The following is a 21,151-nucleotide window of genomic DNA, read 5'->3' as shown; positions in this document are numbered from 1 at the left end:
CTGGAACAATGCGTTCAAAACACTAAGAATGATAAAAATCATCGCGGCCCCTAGGGAAGTACCATCCTCCAGGTGCCCCAGCCTGCCTGCTCTCTCCCCCTTCTGCTTTGGTTTTAAAATGGAATGTGGGGGGAGTCCGACGCCAGTGGAAATAGAATCGTGTACCCAGCCCAGGACAGTTTTATCCTCATGAAAATGAGAAATGGCCTGTATTGACAGTAGGCAAGCCTTCTACTGGCAAGGTCCACAGTTGTGCCCTGTGAGGGTTGGCTTTTCCAGGAACAGGCTCCTCTGAGCCAAGTCTGACAACTAGATGGTAAATACTTCGGTGGTCTGGGGAGGTGGGAGCAAGAACTCAATGTTCATTTCCTCAGTGGCCTTCTCTGGCCACAAATCTCAATTCTCTGGAAATGAATAACTTGTGAGTTGACTAGTTTCCACTGATACTATGAATTAACAGTAGGTAAAGCCATGTCAGTGCTGCTGTTCCATTTGAAGAGGGGGAGGTCAAATCTTATTAGCATTTATAATTATGTTTCCTTTTCCTATTAATCCTTTCTCCTTGGCTGAGGAATTAGGATTTTTCTCTTCTGCTGATGGAAACCAGTCCCAGGAGTCTGTCCCTGTCAAGTGCTGGAAAATAGATGATGATACAAGGCCATGCCCTTTCCCTCTGAAAGGGGCTCTTCCTGCTCTTATGAGAAGCCTCAGTGATGTTTTGCATATCTATTCAGTTAGGCTTAATATATGATCTAGAATCTAGAATCTTAGTAGTTGAATTTAAAGGAAGTCTCCTGACTGGGAACCCATGCTTTGTTATTTGCCTTTAGCTGATTGGGAAAATAAAATCCTTCCTTTCAAGAAAAGTCCGACAGCTTTGTGGCGCTCCATGTTCCCTGACCAACACCTCATCCTGAACTGTGCATTTTCCTCCCTGACCTGACTCCATGGCAGTTTGGAATACTAAATGCACCTCAACTTTGGCTTTTTAAAGTCCCATTTCTGAAATGACAGTCAGGAGAAAATAGAAACCAATGTTGGACTATCAAAAGGGGAAAAAAGAAATTTCTACACCAGAAATCAAGTCTATTGACTATACGTACAGAAATTAATATAATAAAGTGAGTCCTAACAAGAAGGATGTTTTCAATACAGCTCAGCAGTTAGTGGATTGGTGCTAAAATTATCTTCTTAAACATAGACACATTTCCTAAATTATTGACAAGCGTTTCACTTATTAATAAAGGAAGCTGGTTGAGACTGTCTCTGCCTAAGGGCTAACAGAAATGCAGTAGTGTGACATAGCCAAGTATATTAGTGGTCTGTGCCAGGAACTTCTTGTCAGCATCCTGAACCAAAATCTGGGGAATGGTAACCAAGATGTTGAAGTCAAATGAAGGAAGCTGTAGCATCCTTGCTACTTGACTCTCTAGGTAAGTGCTGTGGAGGTCTCTGAGCTCAGGAGAAGTGCCTGCCATTGTCCTTTAGCTTCAGAATACAGTTAACTGGTAGCCACTGCGGTAGCTGGGTCATCATCTCTGCCATTCGGGAAAGCCGTGCAGAGTCTCTGACCCCACTGTTTGTCACTTTCCGCTGCAGCCGTGGTTAACAGAGTAGCCATCGCCCTCCACAGGCATAAATCCTTTTCCCCACAAGAGGATATTGGCTGGATGTAACGTTTATGGTATGAAAGGAGCAGCTGGCAGGGTCAGTTTCAAGGCTAGTAGGTTCTCTTGGCCATCCTATTTAGCAGATGGCCAGGACTTGATAGATAGAAAATTATCAGGATCCAAGTCAAGGGCCAAACGGCATGGAGGAAAGGAAAAGTACAGATGACAGCACGAATCTGAATACAGGCACATGTAGTTTGATGGGGTCTTCCTGCCTGGGTTTCATTTTGCTTCCAGCAGGACTGACCACAGCGCCTCCTGGAGAGTTTGGATTATAGACACATCTCTAGAGATTATTGATAACATGGCTACTAATTTAGTGATTGATTGAATCCCATGGTGGGCTTTTAGTATTTTTTTAATTGCCACAGGTTGTGTGTCCTTGCCCAGAAAGAGACAGAGGAAGAAAGGGAGAAAGCACCTCCCAGTGGAGTATGTTCATGCATTTCTCCATCTTGTAGGGATTTGGGGTACACATGCCAAGCATACTTTCCAAGCTGCCAGAGCCAGGATTTGAACTTTAGTTGGCCATGTGAGATCAGGCTCCTCTAACTACAAAGTCAGAAGCCTGGTGGGCTATTATTTGGGGAGGCAAAAATGATGAAGCTTAGATTTCATCAGCATTTATATGAATTTGGCCTTTAGTCCAACCCTCCGTGTCATGGTTTTCTATACTGCCGATGTGTGTGTATTTTGGTTATAGCTAAAGACAACTGAAACGCTTTAATTCAGAACCCTCTCTCGTGTTTATGTGCCATCCTTTTGAAGATGACTAATGCCACAAAAGCTGCTCTGAAGTGGAAGTGCCAGGAGCTAAGTTTTGCAGTGAGAGCATAAACTCTGCAGGGAAAGGGGGTGTCTGTTTCTTCCAGTCCATTTTAAGCTCATTTGTGCAATTGCTGCCTTCTCTGTATTACGGCATAACTCCTTTGATCTGAAAGTGGAAGGAAGCAAATTTCAAGAGCCAGGAAAACTCCTCATGCGGCTTTAAAAGGAACAGCATATTACAAAATTGAGTGGATGTCAAATAAAACATAGATTTGAATCTTTTGAAATTTGAATTCAAAGAGTATTACTTTGAGAGCCACATATATAAAGAAGCGCAGGGATAAAATTGCTGTTGTTTGACAGTCGTTAAATTTGACTATTTAGGTCAACTTGCTGCCCTGTATTATCCATCTCTTATCAGGGCTTCATTTGCACTCCAGTCTTTGCACTTTGAATCCTCATAACAACATATGAGGTTGTGTCCCCATTTCACAGATGCAGACACTGAAGCTCCATAGGTTCATGCCTGACTCAGAACTCCATTTTTACCCCATCCCTTGGCCTCCTCTACCCTGGATAGAGACCAGAATATAAGCATGGTTTGCTAAAAACAACCTGCTTCCCTGGCATATTGAAAATCTGCTCAAATTGCTTAGCTTATTTATGTCTGTGATTTTTTTTTAATGTGTCAAATTGATTGAAACAGTGAGTGGAAAGGATTATTTTAGTTAGGGTTGTGCCTTACTGGAACAAATGCACTTATTAACATACTGTTTGAACTCCCCACCCTGAATTTTGGAACCAAGGCATAGACTGGAGAATAGTATTATTAGTAAGTTAGGTTGACCAACTTATAGCCTCTATTTCCTCTGCCTTTCTTTATATCCGTTTTCTCAGCTTGAACCATGAAACCAGCAGTGGAGGCTGTGGAGTAGAGTGGACATTGTGGAAGGCATTTATGAGGTGTATGAGGTTCTTTAGAATCTGGGGCTAGGTCCTTTAACTCAGATGAGACCAGGTCTGAGTATGGGAGACAGAGATGCTATAATCAGAACTGACCAGAAATGGAACCTGAACTAGGTTACCTGATTGTTCTCCTCTGTCTGGTAGTTGGCAGACCGGCAACTCCAGAATCCCCTCAGCAGGGATGCCTATGTCTGCTGTATGTGATCTCTCTTCTTCTAATAAGTTAGTTTGGGAATCCCCATCTGGTGGTCTCAGGATTCCAAAGAATCCGTACACTTCATAAGCCTCTGTCTGCATCAGGTTCACTAATTTGTCATTAACCAAAAGCAAGTCATATGACAAGCCCAGGATTAAAGGGTAGAAAAAGTAATATATACTCTTGGTGAAGGAAGGAAAATCAATGGCACAGGTGCATATGACAGGGATGAGAGTAATTTGCTGCCGTTTGGCATCTCCCGTAGGTACTAGAGTCACTATAGGTAGTTAAACTGGCATGAACATCTCCACAGACTGAATCAGATGTCCTATTTTTGCCTAAAACTTCTGTTTGATCTTGGATCCTTCTCTGGGCTTTGATTTTATTTTTTAAATTCCAATCAATTCCTTCCTGTGATGGAAATAGGATTTTTCCTCAAATACAGTTTTGATGTGGTATATTCCATGAATGTTTACCTCACAAAAATGTTGCATGTTGGGCCAGAAGGTGGCATGGTGGTTAAGGCATGGGAATTTCACATGACCGACCACAGTTCACGTCCCAGACCTGGCAGCTGGCTTGCTTTTTTACTATCTCTCTCTCTCTCTCTCTCTGGTCGAGTTAAAAATATATATTATATATATTTTTATATATATAATATATATTATATATTATATATATTATATATATATAATAAAAAATGTAGTTACATAAATAAAATAATTCTTTTTTAAAAAGTTTTGTGCTTCTACCAGTGTGTTAACCCCCCCCGCGCTTGAGCTTTTTGTCACACAATTGGAGGTACACTTATGCCAACTCCCAGAATTTTTTTTTTATTTAAGAATAATTTTATTTAACTTTGTTTGTTTGTTTTAATTTGACCACAGAGGGGCAGAGTGAGAGTGAGAGGGAGAGAGAAAGCAAGTCCTCAGGTCTAGGACTAGATCTGTGGTCCAGCGCCCTTAACCACCATACTACCTGCTGGCCCCACAACTCCCAGAATTCTCCCTTTGTGATCTGATATACTGTGTTCCTTTTCACTGATCCTTTATTTTTATACCTATAGTGTTTACAATGTAATACCAAATTCCACATCATTTTATTAGTCTGTAAACATAACACTGCATAATAGTACCTGTGTTCTGAGTCTAGGCACAACTCAGGGCTCCGAACATTAAGATGCAATCACTGTTAACTCAAAGAGCATCTAACCGGGATTTCTCAACCTCAGCCTCTGCACCACTGACATTTCGGAGAAGATCACTCATTCTTGTTGGGGGTGTGAGGGTGTGTTATTCTGAGCTCTATGGGATGTTTAACAGCAGTCCTGACCTTAGCTTACATGAGCCAATAAGTCATCTCCCTCCCATTTCCCCACATCGCTAGTTGTGACAATCAAAAAAATGCCTCTAGACATTGTTAAATGTCCCCTTGAGAGGGCAAAATTGCCCCGAGTCAAGAACCACTGCTCTAACGTAGATACACTGAGGCAGAGGAGAGAAGAAAATGTATGAAGGGTAGGCTATCACTTGGGTGCTAAGCCAGCATAACATGCCAACAGGGAGAATCCGTAAGGGTAGGAAAGCCATGTGGAAACTTAAAGTCTTCTTAAAATTCAACCCAGGAATGGATCTGAATTCTTCTGAATCAACTTGGAAACATCAAATTGGGTCTCGTTACACATTGAAAGGTTCATCAATATCTCAACTTCATTATGTTAGAAGTGGATTAAATGTAAATACTACCCCTTAAAAAAATAAAAAAAGAAAGCCAATGCTATGCTGACGACAGACAATAGATTTTGAAAAACTCTTTATTTGGAAAAAATGTTTAAATAAACATATGCAGAAGTAGAGAAAATTGTGTCATGACCATCCTATACCTACCTATCACCCAAGGTCATAAATGAATTGATTCAAGGACGGTATTGTTGAATCTCTACCCAACTCACTTCCCCTGCTGTCTGCCAATGGATTATTTTGAAGCAAGTTTCAGACATCATTTTATTTCTTTTGTAAATATCTCCATGTATATAAAAAAAAAAAAGTACTGAACCTAGAAAACAAGATTGTAATACGCTGGTGGATTTTTAATCTTTTAGGAAGGACAAGTATGAGAGTGTCTGCTGAATATTATCAGAAAGTTAAGGGACAGAATGGATCAAGGCCAAAGAAACTTGACTGTTGAGGGGATTGAAAATCCTAGAAGGAAATGAAAGTGGGACACCCTGTCTCCTCCATATGCTCTCCCCTCCTGTCTTGCTTTGAGTAACTCTTAGACATGCCCCTTATAGGCACACAGGACTGGGAATATTAAAAAGGAAAATAGGCTGCAGGAATCTGATGACTTTTCTAAAAAGCATGGGGGGGGGGGAGGACACAATATCCAGAAGGTATTGAAATATTCAGTCAATGATGGATTGCACTCTGATGATTTTGAGTGACTTTTTTAGTCTATGAGAGCATATTTGTAATAAAATAAAGCAAGAAGAAACTCTTGCAGGTACATTTAAAGTTTTGCTAGGACTATGGTATTTCTCTCCCATTATAGTCAGAGAAGTTTCTTTCATTTAATTTAGACTTCCTCACTTGATTTTATTGTATCATAAATCTCCCACATTTGGTGCGAACCATGGTATATGTGAGCCCTAAGCAGCTTGCTAGATAACATCTACCCCCTCCTTCTCTTTAGAAGATTAAACTGAAGCTATTGTGTCTGATGCCAGAATAGATTTAACCAATCATGTTTCCTTTACGTTAGGTCAGTCCGAGGGACAATTCTGCACTGGATCCTATTATCCATGGGTTGAAGGGCGTCGTACATCATGGTAAGTAGGCCACGTATACTTCCTTTTGTCACAATGTGAAGGACCCAGATCTCCACCTAAAGGAATCGGGTTATCTTGCAGAGAACCAAGGGTAACTCCCATTCCTCATGCACTGATGTTGAAGGGCATTAGAGCCATTATTTGATGGGTAAAGAGCATGCCCATTCATTACCTGCAATGGGCCTAGGTTAACAGTAAGCAATTTGTTTCTGTTCAGGTACCACTTTGAATGCAGATGTTATAAATCAAAGCTCTCTAAGGTGTACTGTTCATATGTGTTGAACCTGCCATTTGTCTCATCTCTCCTCTTAAAATATTCTTCTTTCAAGTGTCTTCTCATATATAAATTTTTTGAGTTGCCTTTCAGATTTAGGGGAAAATTTTAAGTAGCCATGACAAGTCGTTAGACTTTTCTGTGTGTGAGCAACCGTCGTGCGGCCAGTAGCATGAGAAAGGATAGGTCGTTGTTCTGCGTGGCAGACATCTTATCCTCAAGCATAAAAGTGGGAGAGAAAGTAAGATAAATGTGGTCTGTCTTTTCCAACTGGTTTTTATTGGAAGAATTTCCCTGCAACTTTATTATCAGCAATGCATCATTACCTATGGCATCGAGATCCTCTAATTTCAAAAGTACCCTTGTCGCAGTGAGGTGTGGAGTCAGATGTAATGTAATGATTTGCAAAGTTTTAATAATCTAATTAGAATTCTAAAGACATTGACAGAAATAGCATTAGTAACCATAATAAATCTCCCCTTCATCTCCGCGGCTGTGATAAAACATCTTCACACTTTTTGGGGAGGGCTGTCTGTAGACATTAACCAACTCTGTAGAGCTTAACAAACATCTTCCCCCTCTGTTTCAGGGAAACTGAAACCGGTTGTCAGGGTTCAGTTGAAGCAAGTAGGATTTTTGGATTAATTGTTTTGGTCTCACAATAATTCAGTCATGCAGTAGGTAGCAATAAATCTAGTGAAAGCAGAAAAATAAGAGTAGTTGAAAACATTCCCTAGAAATTTTTATTTTAGGAAATTCCATTGCTTCTTTCCAGGTCTCAGTTTCCGTAAGAACACTAATGCTATTTGTGAGGTTCTGCCTCTATGACCCAATTATCTCAAAGATCACACCAATACCAACCCTTGGGGGGGCTAGGATTTTAACATACACATTTTAGAGGGAGACACCTACGTTCAGACAGTAGTAGAAAGTGATACACTTTACCTAGCTCTGCAAGGGTTGCAGAGCTGTTTCAACCCCACACTCTAATTGGGAAGTCAGAAGAGACCTGCAAAAAATAATCATTTCCAAATAAATTGTACATTCAAAATGTGTTGTGTGCCCATTCCACACAAATGTAGAATTGGAGTATTGATTAAGGCAGACACGGGGTAGGCCTCATGGACTTAGAAGGGAAGGGAAATGTTGCCTTCCTCTTCTTCCGGCCTACTGAAAGTACCCCCACACATTCACCAGCCTTTGTACCAGCTGTTGTTTCCTATGTTGAGAGAGTTCTCCCTTGGCTTATACCAAGGGTGTTGCCCTCTTATATTTTCAGATCTTAGTTCAGATCTTGCCTCTTTAGAAAGTCCATTCTTCTTTCCATCATTCTTCCTTTCTTCCTTTCTTTTGCTGCAGGGTGCATGTGCTCTTCAGAGAGAGAGGAAAGGAAGAAAGCACCCCTTTCCACGAGGAATGGTCATGCTGCAATCCTTTCTCCTCCATCACTCCCTCCTTTTGGGATTTTTGGCCATGCATACCTATGTCCCTGGCATGCTTCTCAAGCCACCTGGTCCTTGGGATTGAGTGCCTTAACTGTAACTACCAGACCATGGAGCCAACCCAGAAAGTTCTTTCTTAACTATGAAATCACCTACCCTCTCTATTCCCTTCATTCTCTGTAACAGCATCCTAGGTTTCTTTCTTCCAAGCCTTTAAACATATCTGACATAACCTTATGTATGTGTTTACTCATATATTACCCAATTGAGTAGAAGCTTCATGGGGGCAGGAAACCATGTTGACATGGCATTCCACAGCTGACAGATATTAGCTCAGTAAATACTATGTAAATGACCAAATCAAGTAAACATACAAATATACATATATGTGAAAATATAAAAATATAAAATTGGATGAAGAAAAGAGGAATTAAAGCTCACCTAGGTTTTACTTCGATTAAGAAGAAAAAGGAGTTAGCAATATGTCTTCCTTCCAAAAAGCAATGAACATTTGAAATAGTTAAAAACTATTGGAGCTAGAAGCCTTTTCAGCTGAAGGTCCTGTGAGGGATTTGAATGATCTGTTAATTTGAAGGAACATAAATAATTGTGCCCTTCACAGAGTCTCTGGCGTGGGAATGATGATAGATATGTGTAAAGAGGAAAATCAATATGGATTTCTGTTGCAGTTCAGAAATGACTTTTATTTCTTCAGCTCTGGGAATCATATCTTAGAATGTTAATTTCTCATTAAGAGAATTTTTTTTTTTAAAGAATCTTCTGTGTCCCTCTGGCTAAAACTGCAACAAGTAATCTGGTCATACCAGCCAACCCTACTTGGCAGTCGACCAGCAAGAGAGTTTTTTGGCAGGGAGGGGTTGCCTTGGAAGGATGAAGGGAAGAGAGATGAGAGTGGGTGAGGGAGGTGTTCAGACCACAATGCAGATCTGATGCCTCTGGAAGAAAAGAGGGATACTAGGAGTAATAGCTAAGGGCAGCTCTAAGTCATGGCCAGGTCATCAGAGAACCCCAGAGCAAAAACTGCCCTTGGAGGAGTCCTGCCACAGCAGGAAAGGCTGTGCTGTTCTTCTCCCATGTGGGGTCACTGATGGGAGCATCCCAATGACAACCTCAGTCAGATACAGTGTTGGATCCCCACCATTGGTCCTCAGCTGACCACTCTCCTCACAACTGCTTTTTTGAGAAGAGGATCTCAGAGGCCACACAGAGCTTCACATTTTCCTTCCAAAGATACTTTCCTAGACATACTCTCAATGGGTTTTCTACTTGATCCCCCTTATTTTTAAAATGCCCAGAGATTCTTATAAGCACTGCCGATTTCCTTTGTTTGTAGTTGTTGAGTGCCCAGTTATCAGTCCATCTTGAAACTAGGCAGAGTGTGTAGACCCACCCTCACCCAGTTTATAGACTTGGGAAAGACATCCAGTTAAGGACATAGTCACATTGAAGAGTGTGGGGCTTTGAAAGTGCTTCAAAGTGATCATTAAGGCCTAAAGAGTACATGGAGATTGTCCAGGCTGAGAAAGGGGTGTAGGACCTCCAGCAGGACCAGTGTAGGTACAGTGTCTATTGGTGAGAGAGGATGCAGTATCTTGGAGACTTTGAGCACTGTGACCTTGCTTCTCTCATGCTGGGGAGATACCAAAAACCTCTTGGCCACATGAAGTGTTGCTTCTCGTGTGTCCATATTTTTCTACACAAATTGTGACTTTTTACAAACTGAAGACTTGTGAAGAAATAAACATCAGTAGACTGGAGTAGGGCAATTTGCTATTGACTCTGGCTCCATCTTTCTATCTATTAAGCAATAGATGAAAGTCATAAAACTTATCTGATTTGTCTATTTTGTCCTACCACCAATGTCCACTAGAGAAGAAGATTTAGGGAGACCATGTAAATCCCAGTCAATGCATCAACCTTGGTCATTTACAATGCTTTGTGTAAGACCAGCTGATGGCGTGCTGGTTATATTGCTGACCTCCCATGTAGCCAACCACAGTTAAGTCCCAGACCCGGTGGCTTAAAACTCACACCGGGCATGTGTGTATGTGTGCCCAAGGTCCCAGCAGGAGAATGGAGGAGAAAGAATTACGGCATGACCATCCCCCCTGGGCGGGTAATTACTCACTATCTGTCTCTGTCTCTCTGATGAGCACACAGTTGAAGCAAGTAGGATTTTTGGATTAATTGTTTTGGTCTCACAATAATTCAGTCATGCAGTAGGTAGCAATAAATCTAGTGAAAGCAGAAAAATAAGAGTAGTTGAAAACATTCCCTAGAAATTTTTATTTTAGGAAATTCCATTGCTTCTTTCCAGGTCTCAGTTTCCGTAAGAACACTAATGCTATTTGTGAGGTTCTGCCTCTATGACCCAATTATCTCAAAGATCACACCAATACCAACCCTTGGGGGGGCTAGGATTTTAACATACACATTTTAGAGGGAGACACCTACGTTCAGACAGTAGTAGAAAGTGATACACTTTACCTAGCTCTGCAAGGGTTGCAGAGCTGTTTCAACCCCACACTCTAATTGGGAAGTCAGAAGAGACCTGCAAAAAATAATCATTTCCAAATAAATTGTACATTCAAAATGTGTTGTGTGCCCATTCCACACAAATGTAGAATTGGAGTATTGATTAAGGCAGACACGGGGTAGGCCTCATGGACTTAGAAGGGAAGGGAAATGTTGCCTTCCTCTTCTTCCGGCCTACTGAAAGTACCCCCACACATTCACCAGCCTTTGTACCAGCTGTTGTTTCCTATGTTGAGAGAGTTCTCCCTTGGCTTATACCAAGGGTGTTGCCCTCTTATATTTTCAGATCTTAGTTCAGATCTTGCCTCTTTAGAAAGTCCATTCTTCTTTCCATCATTCTTCCTTTCTTCCTTTCTTTTGCTGCAGGGTGCATGTGCTCTTCAGAGAGAGAGGAAAGGAAGAAAGCACCCCTTTCCACGAGGAATGGTCATGCTGCAATCCTTTCTCCTCCATCACTCCCTCCTTTTGGGATTTTTGGCCATGCATACCTATGTCCCTGGCATGCTTCTCAAGCCACCTGGTCCTTGGGATTGAGTGCCTTAACTGTAACTACCAGACCATGGAGCCAACCCAGAAAGTTCTTTCTTAACTATGAAATCACCTACCCTCTCTATTCCCTTCATTCTCTGTAACAGCATCCTAGGTTTCTTTCTTCCAAGCCTTTAAACATATCTGACATAACCTTATGTATGTGTTTACTCATATATTACCCAATTGAGTAGAAGCTTCATGGGGGCAGGAAACCATGTTGACATGGCATTCCACAGCTGACAGATATTAGCTCAGTAAATACTATGTAAATGACCAAATCAAGTAAACATACAAATATACATATATGTGAAAATATAAAAATATAAAATTGGATGAAGAAAAGAGGAATTAAAGCTCACCTAGGTTTTACTTCGATTAAGAAGAAAAAGGAGTTAGCAATATGTCTTCCTTCCAAAAAGCAATGAACATTTGAAATAGTTAAAAACTATTGGAGCTAGAAGCCTTTTCAGCTGAAGGTCCTGTGAGGGATTTGAATGATCTGTTAATTTGAAGGAACATAAATAATTGTGCCCTTCACAGAGTCTCTGGCGTGGGAATGATGATAGATATGTGTAAAGAGGAAAATCAATATGGATTTCTGTTGCAGTTCAGAAATGACTTTTATTTCTTCAGCTCTGGGAATCATATCTTAGAATGTTAATTTCTCATTAAGAGAATTTTTTTTTTTAAAGAATCTTCTGTGTCCCTCTGGCTAAAACTGCAACAAGTAATCTGGTCATACCAGCCAACCCTACTTGGCAGTCGACCAGCAAGAGAGTTTTTTGGCAGGGAGGGGTTGCCTTGGAAGGATGAAGGGAAGAGAGATGAGAGTGGGTGAGGGAGGTGTTCAGACCACAATGCAGATCTGATGCCTCTGGAAGAAAAGAGGGATACTAGGAGTAATAGCTAAGGGCAGCTCTAAGTCATGGCCAGGTCATCAGAGAACCCCAGAGCAAAAACTGCCCTTGGAGGAGTCCTGCCACAGCAGGAAAGGCTGTGCTGTTCTTCTCCCATGTGGGGTCACTGATGGGAGCATCCCAATGACAACCTCAGTCAGATACAGTGTTGGATCCCCACCATTGGTCCTCAGCTGACCACTCTCCTCACAACTGCTTTTTTGAGAAGAGGATCTCAGAGGCCACACAGAGCTTCACATTTTCCTTCCAAAGATACTTTCCTAGACATACTCTCAATGGGTTTTCTACTTGATCCCCCTTATTTTTAAAATGCCCAGAGATTCTTATAAGCACTGCCGATTTCCTTTGTTTGTAGTTGTTGAGTGCCCAGTTATCAGTCCATCTTGAAACTAGGCAGAGTGTGTAGACCCACCCTCACCCAGTTTATAGACTTGGGAAAGACATCCAGTTAAGGACATAGTCACATTGAAGAGTGTGGGGCTTTGAAAGTGCTTCAAAGTGATCATTAAGGCCTAAAGAGTACATGGAGATTGTCCAGGCTGAGAAAGGGGTGTAGGACCTCCAGCAGGACCAGTGTAGGTACAGTGTCTATTGGTGAGAGAGGATGCAGTATCTTGGAGACTTTGAGCACTGTGACCTTGCTTCTCTCATGCTGGGGAGATACCAAAAACCTCTTGGCCACATGAAGTGTTGCTTCTCGTGTGTCCATATTTTTCTACACAAATTGTGACTTTTTACAAACTGAAGACTTGTGAAGAAATAAACATCAGTAGACTGGAGTAGGGCAATTTGCTATTGACTCTGGCTCCATCTTTCTATCTATTAAGCAATACATGAAAGTCATAAAACTTATCTGATTTGTCTATTTTGTCCTACCACCAATGTCCACTAGAGAAGAAGATTTAGGGAGACCATGTAAATCCCAGTCAATGCATCAACCTTGGTCATTTACAATGCTTTGTGTAAGACCAGCTGATGGCGTGCTGGTTATATTGCTGACCTCCCATGTAGCCAACCACAGTTAAGTCCCAGACCCGGTGGCTTAAAACTCACACCGGGCATGTGTGTATGTGTGCCCAAGGTCCCAGCAGGAGAATGGAGGAGAAAGAATTACGGCATGACCATCCCCCCTGGGCGGGTAATTACTCACTATCTGTCTCTGTCTCTCTGATGAGCACACACACCCCATAAGCAAAATCTCTCTCTCTAAAAAAAAAAAAAAAAAAGACAGTGCTTTGTGTGCATAAAAACCATTGTTTACCAATAGGCATACCTGAAATAAATACTGATTCCTAAGAACCTAGGCTAGTCCTAATTTGTTTAAAATCCATTTAAAATAAATAAATGACCCTGTATGCAAATTGGTATAGAACTGCACTCTTATTTGTTTGATCAATGCTAAGAAGTGTGCATTATGTCCTATGTCAATGACAAAGTATATTTTTTTCTTGCAAGTTTTTGGGTTACCTACTTTCTTCGCTTTTTATAGTATCCATCTAAAGAAAACCTAGCAGACTGTTTGCAATATAATGTGTACATATTGTTAAAAGGCGTCAAAACACCAGCCACGCTCCTGTCAGTCACAGTCATCCAAAAAAGACCCCTTTCCTGTTTCTGTTTCTGCTGGTGGTGACTACATGGCTGTGTAGCTTTGTCTGTTTGTCCCCCTTTTCTCACTCCACTTGTCTCCATCACTTTTGTCTTCCACTGAATGTCCCACCTCAGTATGGCGCAGGGAGGCTTCTTTCTCCTTCACAGGAAATGTGAGGGGGTGGTTAGAGACTGCCTCAGACATGACGAAATCTTCCGCCGGTCAGAACTAGACAGCTGCTGGCCCTCTTCTCCCTCTCTTGGTGCTTCCAAGAAAGCGATCAGTGAAAGGACAAGTTATCACTGGAGAACACCCTTCTATTAATGTCACAAAATGAGGCTCTTGCTCTTGTTTTCTTGTCAAAGCCTAGACACAGAAGTTGGGGCTGTGATAAAATCAAAACCTCCCTTGGAGAATAGCTTCTCTGAGTGACTGTTTTATTCAGTGGGCTCACCCTTATGATATTTTTCACCTCCTTCCCCCCTTGCCCTCTATCCTCGGACACTCATCATCTTCCCAAATCTATGGACCAAATTTTAGAATGGTTAGAATCACTCCAGGTCTCTAGCATTATGGTAAAAAGTAAAGTTGATTTGCAGATATGTAATGACTACCTGGCCCTGTGTTTCCAGGTAGGGAGGGGTAAGAGCTGGTGTTTCCACATCTGTTTCTTTTCTGTACCCCATATGCTGAGACTGAGGTCTCTCCAATAAAAAAAAATAAATAAGTAACATGGAGGCATCTGCAGATCCGGAGGCCCTCTGAATGCCTTCTGAGCAGTAGGCATCATTGTCCATGATTGCTGCTGCATCTCCAGCAACTAGGCCCCAGACCTGGGGTGTGGTGCTCCAAGCTCTCTGTCACCCTGCAGGGGATACAGATGGTACAGATTCTTCCAAAGGCACCATAGTCATTTCTTTCTTTGTCTTTTTTTTTTTTTTTTTTTTTTTTGTGTTTTTTTTTTTGTTGAGAGGCTCCATAGTCGTTTTTTTCTTTTTGTTTTTTTTTTTTTTTTTTTTTAGAGTTAGTTTTGCTATAGGATGTGTGCACTTGCCAGAGAGACAGAAAGCAAGAAATCACCCCCCAGGGTGATAGCCACACCACAATCCCTTCTCCTCCATTCTCCTCCCGGGATCTTGGAGACACACACACCCATACACACACACACACACACGCACCTAGCATGACTGTGGCACCCAAGCCACAGTCAACCAAGTGGGAGTCCATTGATGTAACTATTTCGCCATCCACTGGTCCCAGCCCCATGGCCATTTCTGTTAAACTGGTGCCCTCTCCTCTGAGCCAGCAATTCCTTGGCTAGTTCTGTACCCAAGAAAAACATCCCTGAAAAGACTTGTACATGGCACCATTGTTTATACTAGCCCCAAACTGCAGACAGCCCAAGTGTCCATCCATGGGCACATAAAACTGTAAGTCGTGGTGTGTTCATACTATGAAATGTTCTAACAATGAAATATAGTGACCAGTTGATCTACACAAACACAACACATCCTGCCTGCTTCCATTTCTGTAAAGTCTGAGAACAGGCAGCACTAATTATGGTAAACAGAGTAGCAGAGTCAGAGTAGCAGGATGGGGGACAGACACAGGGAATTTTCTTGGATGTTGAAAATGCTCTATATCTTGATCTAGAGGCAAATTACTTTGGTATAATATAAAAATTTAGCACACTATCGCCTTAGATTTATGCATTTGCCCATTTGTAAATGAGTTAAAGAAGAGCCAGTATGTTATGTATGAATTTCTGAAAGATATCACATACACAAAGCCTAAAACAAATCTAACAGCATGCATCAGATAGTCAGATATAATGCCAGGGTTTTATCTTCATTGCTGATAAGAGGTGAAATTAATAGTCATTCTTTGGAAAACAGGTTTTGGCAGTATTTAGTAAAGTTAATCCAGGGTACCACTCCTGCAGCTATCCCCTAGAGAAACTCAGATACCAAGAGATGTGAATAAGAATGTTTGTGGCATTGTCTTCCCTAGTTTCCTATTCCTGGAAATGCCTCAGATGCCCATCCCTAGCAGGCTGGCTAAATGTGTTGTGTTGTAGTCATACAATAGATCATTTCTCCATGAGTGAAAGAAATGACCCACCCAACCTCTGAGTACATCTGGGGTTGAGCAAGTGAAGAAAGATTCTGAGGACTCCATTGCATTCTCCAATATAAAGTTCAAAAAAGAGAAGTCTCTTTTGTTCAGTGGCAATATGCAGGCAGTAAAACTAAAAGCAAAGTAACAGTTATCTCAAAATGAGTATAGTGGCTACTTCTTGGGGGCAGATGAGATACTGCCAAGGGACTCATCCAAAAGCAGCGTCTCCTTATTGCGTGTGGTAGACACACCAAGATTGTTTGTCAACATGTTCTGCACAACTTTCTGCATGTGTGTGATATTTTGCAATCAAAGGAGACAACAATTAGCATTACAAAGTAAGAGATTCAGACAGTGCATTCCTCTGGGATATATCAAGTTCCAAGTGGCCTCACAACATGCAGAAAAGAGAGTGACAGCATTTTTACAGAAAACTTTTTACGGTAACTACCCCTGACAGACTGTTTGTTCTCTCTACAAATTGATTGCCGGCCAGTGAGAGAGCTGTGTCTACCTTGGGATTAGGTCATTAAGAGATGACTTTGGAAGCAAATATCTCCTAGTGGAGTTTAGAAAAGGGAAATAATCAGAAACAAAGGGGATGGGGCTCCAGGTGAGAAATCTAAGAACAAAAACTCCTCACTGTTCTGTGCCTGCATGCTTACTCTGCTCCAGGCAGAGGCCTGAATAGCCTGACAGATATCACGGAACCCTCCAGAAGCCCTCTGAGATATAGCTGCCATGATCCCTGTTATATAGCAGGCAAGCAAGGCAGGCATAGCTGGGTGTCCTGCCCTAGAGTCACATCTTGAGAAGTGACCCAGCCCAGAATCAAACTGGGGTCTTCATGATTGCAGTCTGCCTCTCATTACTCCCAGACCATCTCCCCTTTGTCTTTGCCAGGATCCCCGTCTGCCTATTTCCGTCTTGATTGAGGTTCATCCAATGGACTTGGTTGAAGGAATAAGGGAAGAAATATTTAACAGGACCATAATCTGTCACTGTCACTCTAGCTCCATTCCAACTGTCCATGGGGTCTTGATCTTGAAATAAGCTGTCTGATACTAAATGGCTGAAGTTTTTGAAACTATCTTGCTTGGACTTTGGAAGAAGAGGACAAATTCTAGAACAAGGGGCTTTGGAAAAAACTAATCCATTAGATGGAAATGGCATCTGTGTCCTTAGAATTCAGCAGCAAGAAGGTAGAGGAGACATGGATCGATGTGGTTCGAAGGGTCCTTGCCTGGGTTGTATATGTGAACTTTAAACTGGTTCAGTAATAGCATTCCTCCATCCTCACACCCTTGAGTGCCGAGTACATGCTGACAGTAAAATGATGAACACGATTTCCCTTGACCTTGGAAAGAGTTTGGTCTCATGGAGTTTTGTTTTGTTATTATTTTTGTTTCTTTTGTTGTTTTGTTGTGTTCTGGCTCCTTGATATTCTTGATGCTAAAAACAGTTTTTTGCCTGTAAAAAAAATTTTATGTGTTCACATACATAAACAATTGGACCTGTAGGATGAGCTTTAATAAAAAGTTTGCATTATAGCATATTTTCTTAAAATAAAATTTTGTTATTTCTCACCTGAAATTTAATTCTTTTTTTTTTTTTTTTTTGAGAGGTTTTTGCTATAGGGCGCATGCGCTCGCCAGACAGACAGAGAGAGACATGCAGACAGAAAGCGAGAAATCACCCCCCAGGGGGGATGGTCACACCGCAATCCCTTCTCCTCCATTCGTCTCTTGGGATCTTGGGCATGCACACACACACACCCGGCGTGAGTTTTAAGCCACCGGGTCCGGCATGCGAACCGCAGTCAACTACGTGGGAGTCCAGCAACATAGCCATTACGCTAACTGCTGGTTCCCTGAAATTTAATTCTTGACAACACCACTGAACTGGAATTTTAAAGCAGTGCTTCAGAGTTCAGGCTGTCCTGGGTTTGAGTTCTGGTTCTCCTCTTTGGGAACTGTGTGATCCTGTACAAATGGCTGCATCTCTCTGTCCCTGAGTTTCTACCTGTGGAATGAGGATAATGGAAGTCCCTGCCTGGTGGAAACCATTGCTAAGCACATTAGGGCAGGGAAAACAGGCAGATGGAATAGTGTCTGGTATGTGTCTGGTGCCTTCTAAATCAGGGAGTTATACAAACTGTAACCTGTGGGCTGGATGAGGCCCACCACTTGTTTTTTTGTAAATAAAGTTTTATTAGAACACAGCTGTACTCAATTGTTTACAATATTGTCTATGGCTTTTCGTTTGCACTACAGGGACATAAGCCTGCAAAGTCTTAAATATCTCTGCCTCTTTACAAAAAATGTCAATCTTTCCTCATCTGATGCTTATCCTCAGCTATTATAGTAGCTCTACTAAAAGTATTGCCTTCAGCCAGTAGTATTTTGTTTTGTTTTGTTTTATGTTGGAGCAATATAAGTAGCCACTCACGCTTTCGTAGACTACAAATATGGACTTTAATTTTGATCTTGCCCGGATCATCATATATCCAAATGTGCTTCAGCTGAATTAATGAGAATTCTGTTTAAATGTTTACCTTAAAAAATAAATCATTCCAATTGTTTTTTTCACCCATTTTGAATGGGAAAACCAATGCTATATTCTCTGCAGCTCACTGATCATTTTGAATATCTTAACACGCGACAAAATTTCCTGTTTGAAGTTTATGTTTCCAGCATTTAATTACATGGGACTTTTGTGAAGTGTGCTATAAATATGCAGCACCCTGGTCTTAGTTAATTGGCTCATGTCTGTTACGGAACTTAACAGGAAGGGCTGATGCTTATCCGAATACTTTTGATCTCGAAATCTTCGAGAAACAGGCACATTTAAACCATTTCCACAGTTTCCTGGATTTCAGTGTATCAGAATCACCACCATACATGAGAGCTATTTCCATTCTTTTCTTAGCCAGGAAATGAGATGCTGTGCAACTTCTGTTTTATCACTAATAGTATTGTTAACAATACTGTGAAGAGATAAAAGGACTTCAAAAGTGATTCCTTTTAGGTTAGCTTTGAATGTGACGTTGGCTCTCATTTGGTCAGCCTTCTTTGTCAATATTTCATCATTTGAACAGGATTATGGCAGTCCAGGGAAGTGCTCCTTTCTTGCAAGTTTCAGTTGGTCTGCTCAGCAGAGAGAGTTTAAAAATATACCTCCAGTTGTCTATTGCAAAAGTGCTTGTAAGGCACTCATGGTTTTTTTTTGTTTTGTTTTGTTTTTTAATGCTGCTTTCATGCTATATACATATATGTCACCTTGTTATAGAGGAGGCCGAGGGCCTCTCCTGTTGCACAGTGGCACAGGTTCTGGGTTTGACCACTACTACTGCATGTGGCTAGTTGTACAACCTGAAAAAATCACTTACCTTCTTGGTGGCTCAGTTTTCTCAACTCTAGAAGGAGGTGATAATACCAACTGTAGTGGTTTATTCTGAGGACTCAGTGACTTATATATATGTAACGCATCTTGCACATGCTAAGCCCTCAGTGTTGGCTGTTCCCAGCGGGCCCATCCATCATCATTGTCATCATTACTGTCATCATTCTTTAACTTGCCTGTGAGAGCCATGTGATGTAGGGCATGATGGTGGAGCTCTGAGTTCTGCCTCCATCACTCCCTGCATGTTGAAATGCAATGTGTGTTGCTTGGCTTGGTTGGACCATCCAGAAATAAAATGAAATGAGGAAGACAGTGATGACAAAGGTTACTAAGGAAAGCCAGTCCCTTTGAGATCAAGGAGAAGGGAGAGGACAAAGAACCAGAAAGTGGATGAAAGGAAGAAGCAGCAGTCTCTCAACTATTGACTTTGACTGGGGATGTTGCCCTGACTTCATGTTCTATAAATATAGTTGCCCTCCACATGTGCGAGTTCCATATTCATGGATTTGACCAATCACAGATAGGACATATTTGGGGGAAAAAAATGGGTTATGTTGTTACTGAATATGTACCAATTTATTTTTATCCCCTAAACAATGCAGTATAACAGCTATTCTCATAGTTTTTAAATTGTATCAGATATTACAAGTAATCTAGAGATGATTTAAAATATACAGAAGAGGGACTGGCAGTTGGTGTGGTGGTTAAAGGCACTGGATTCCCACATGGCTGACTATGGTTCGAGTCCTGGACCTGGCGGCCTGCTTTCTTTCTCTCCTTTCCTTTCTCTCTCTCTCTCTGTCTCTCCTGGTCAAATTAAAAAATAATAACAAATGGAATTAAATAAATAAATAATCCTCAATTTAAAAAAACCCTCTGGCTTTTTAAAAAAATAAATAAAATATACTGAAGAGTGCATGTGTTATATACAAATAGTGTACCATTTAAAGAAAGGAACTTGGGCATTCACAGATTATAGTATCCATAGGATGGCCCTAGAAACTGAGGCATGGCTGTATAGTTTTATATAATCCTGGTGGCGACATAATGAGATATGAATTCTTAGTCCCTTTTTATAAATGGGTCAAGTGAAGTTTCAGAGGGATTGACTGATTGTCCCAGCTCATGCAGTGGAGTGGTGATTTGAATCCAGTCGTGTTGAACTTTGAAATGCATTTTCCTTCCATTCTGTTTGACCAGCTTCGAAGTTCCAGAATTGACTAACTTCCTGATTATTGTCAAAATCACTTAACTCTTGTGTACCTCGGTTTCTCCTTTGTGAATAAAGTTATTGACTGTACATCGAAAGGAAGGTAAAAAGAGTGTACACATCACGTCGTTTACGGCTGCTGGAACTCCGTAGGGGAGAGAACTGTTCAGTGATGATATTGGGTTTTTGTCACTCTGTGACTCTGTATAATTTAAATGTCATGTTCATTTCTTTAATTGTTTGCAAGACCGCGATCTTCATGTACTTTTCTCTTTGGAAATAGTAATGTCAACATACATTTCATTCCAACATCAACCCTTAAATCCAAATGCCACGCTTGGTCAACTGAAACACTAATAAAGTCAGGGAGGCTAGATGTCTTTGAACCATGATGGGGTGGCAGTTTCATGACCTTGGAGTGCTCCCAAATCTGATTACTCAGGTGGGCTCTCTCCCTCCCAGGTCACCTTTGCTGAGACCTCACAGTACTAGTTACTCAGGCCGTAATGTGGGGGCTCTAGGGTTTTCTCTGTACTTTGCCTGTAGGAAAGGCCAGGAGCAGCAGTGCATTTAACTCTATGCCTCTGGTGGGGACTGTGTCAGAGGCAAAAGCAAGCTTCACACCACTGACTCCTCCAGTACTTTACCCTATTCCTGCTTGAATCGTATTGCTTGTTGCTTTT

At 41.4% G+C, this 21,151-nt stretch overlaps 1 protein-coding gene across 1 annotated transcript in view; it reads left to right on the top strand.

Moving 5' to 3' along the window:
• PTPRG (protein tyrosine phosphatase receptor type G) overlaps positions 1-21,151 on the top strand; it is a gene marked incomplete in the record, with an annotated part of 820,292 nt that overhangs the window by 624,792 nt on the left and 174,349 nt on the right. Inside the window, 1 exon segment of the mRNA XM_027775507.1 lies at positions 6,361-6,427. Within this exon segment, the coding sequence (XP_027631308.1) occupies positions 6,361-6,427 (67 nt within the window).

Source organism: Tupaia chinensis, unplaced genomic scaffold, assembly GCF_000334495.1.
Source record: "Tupaia chinensis unplaced genomic scaffold, TupChi_1.0 Scaffold000569_1, whole genome shotgun sequence".
Classification (NCBI taxonomy): domain Eukaryota; kingdom Metazoa; phylum Chordata; class Mammalia; order Scandentia; family Tupaiidae; genus Tupaia; species Tupaia belangeri.
The sequence above is the reverse complement of the archived record's forward strand: the minus strand, read 5'-3'. Positions and strand labels throughout refer to the sequence as shown.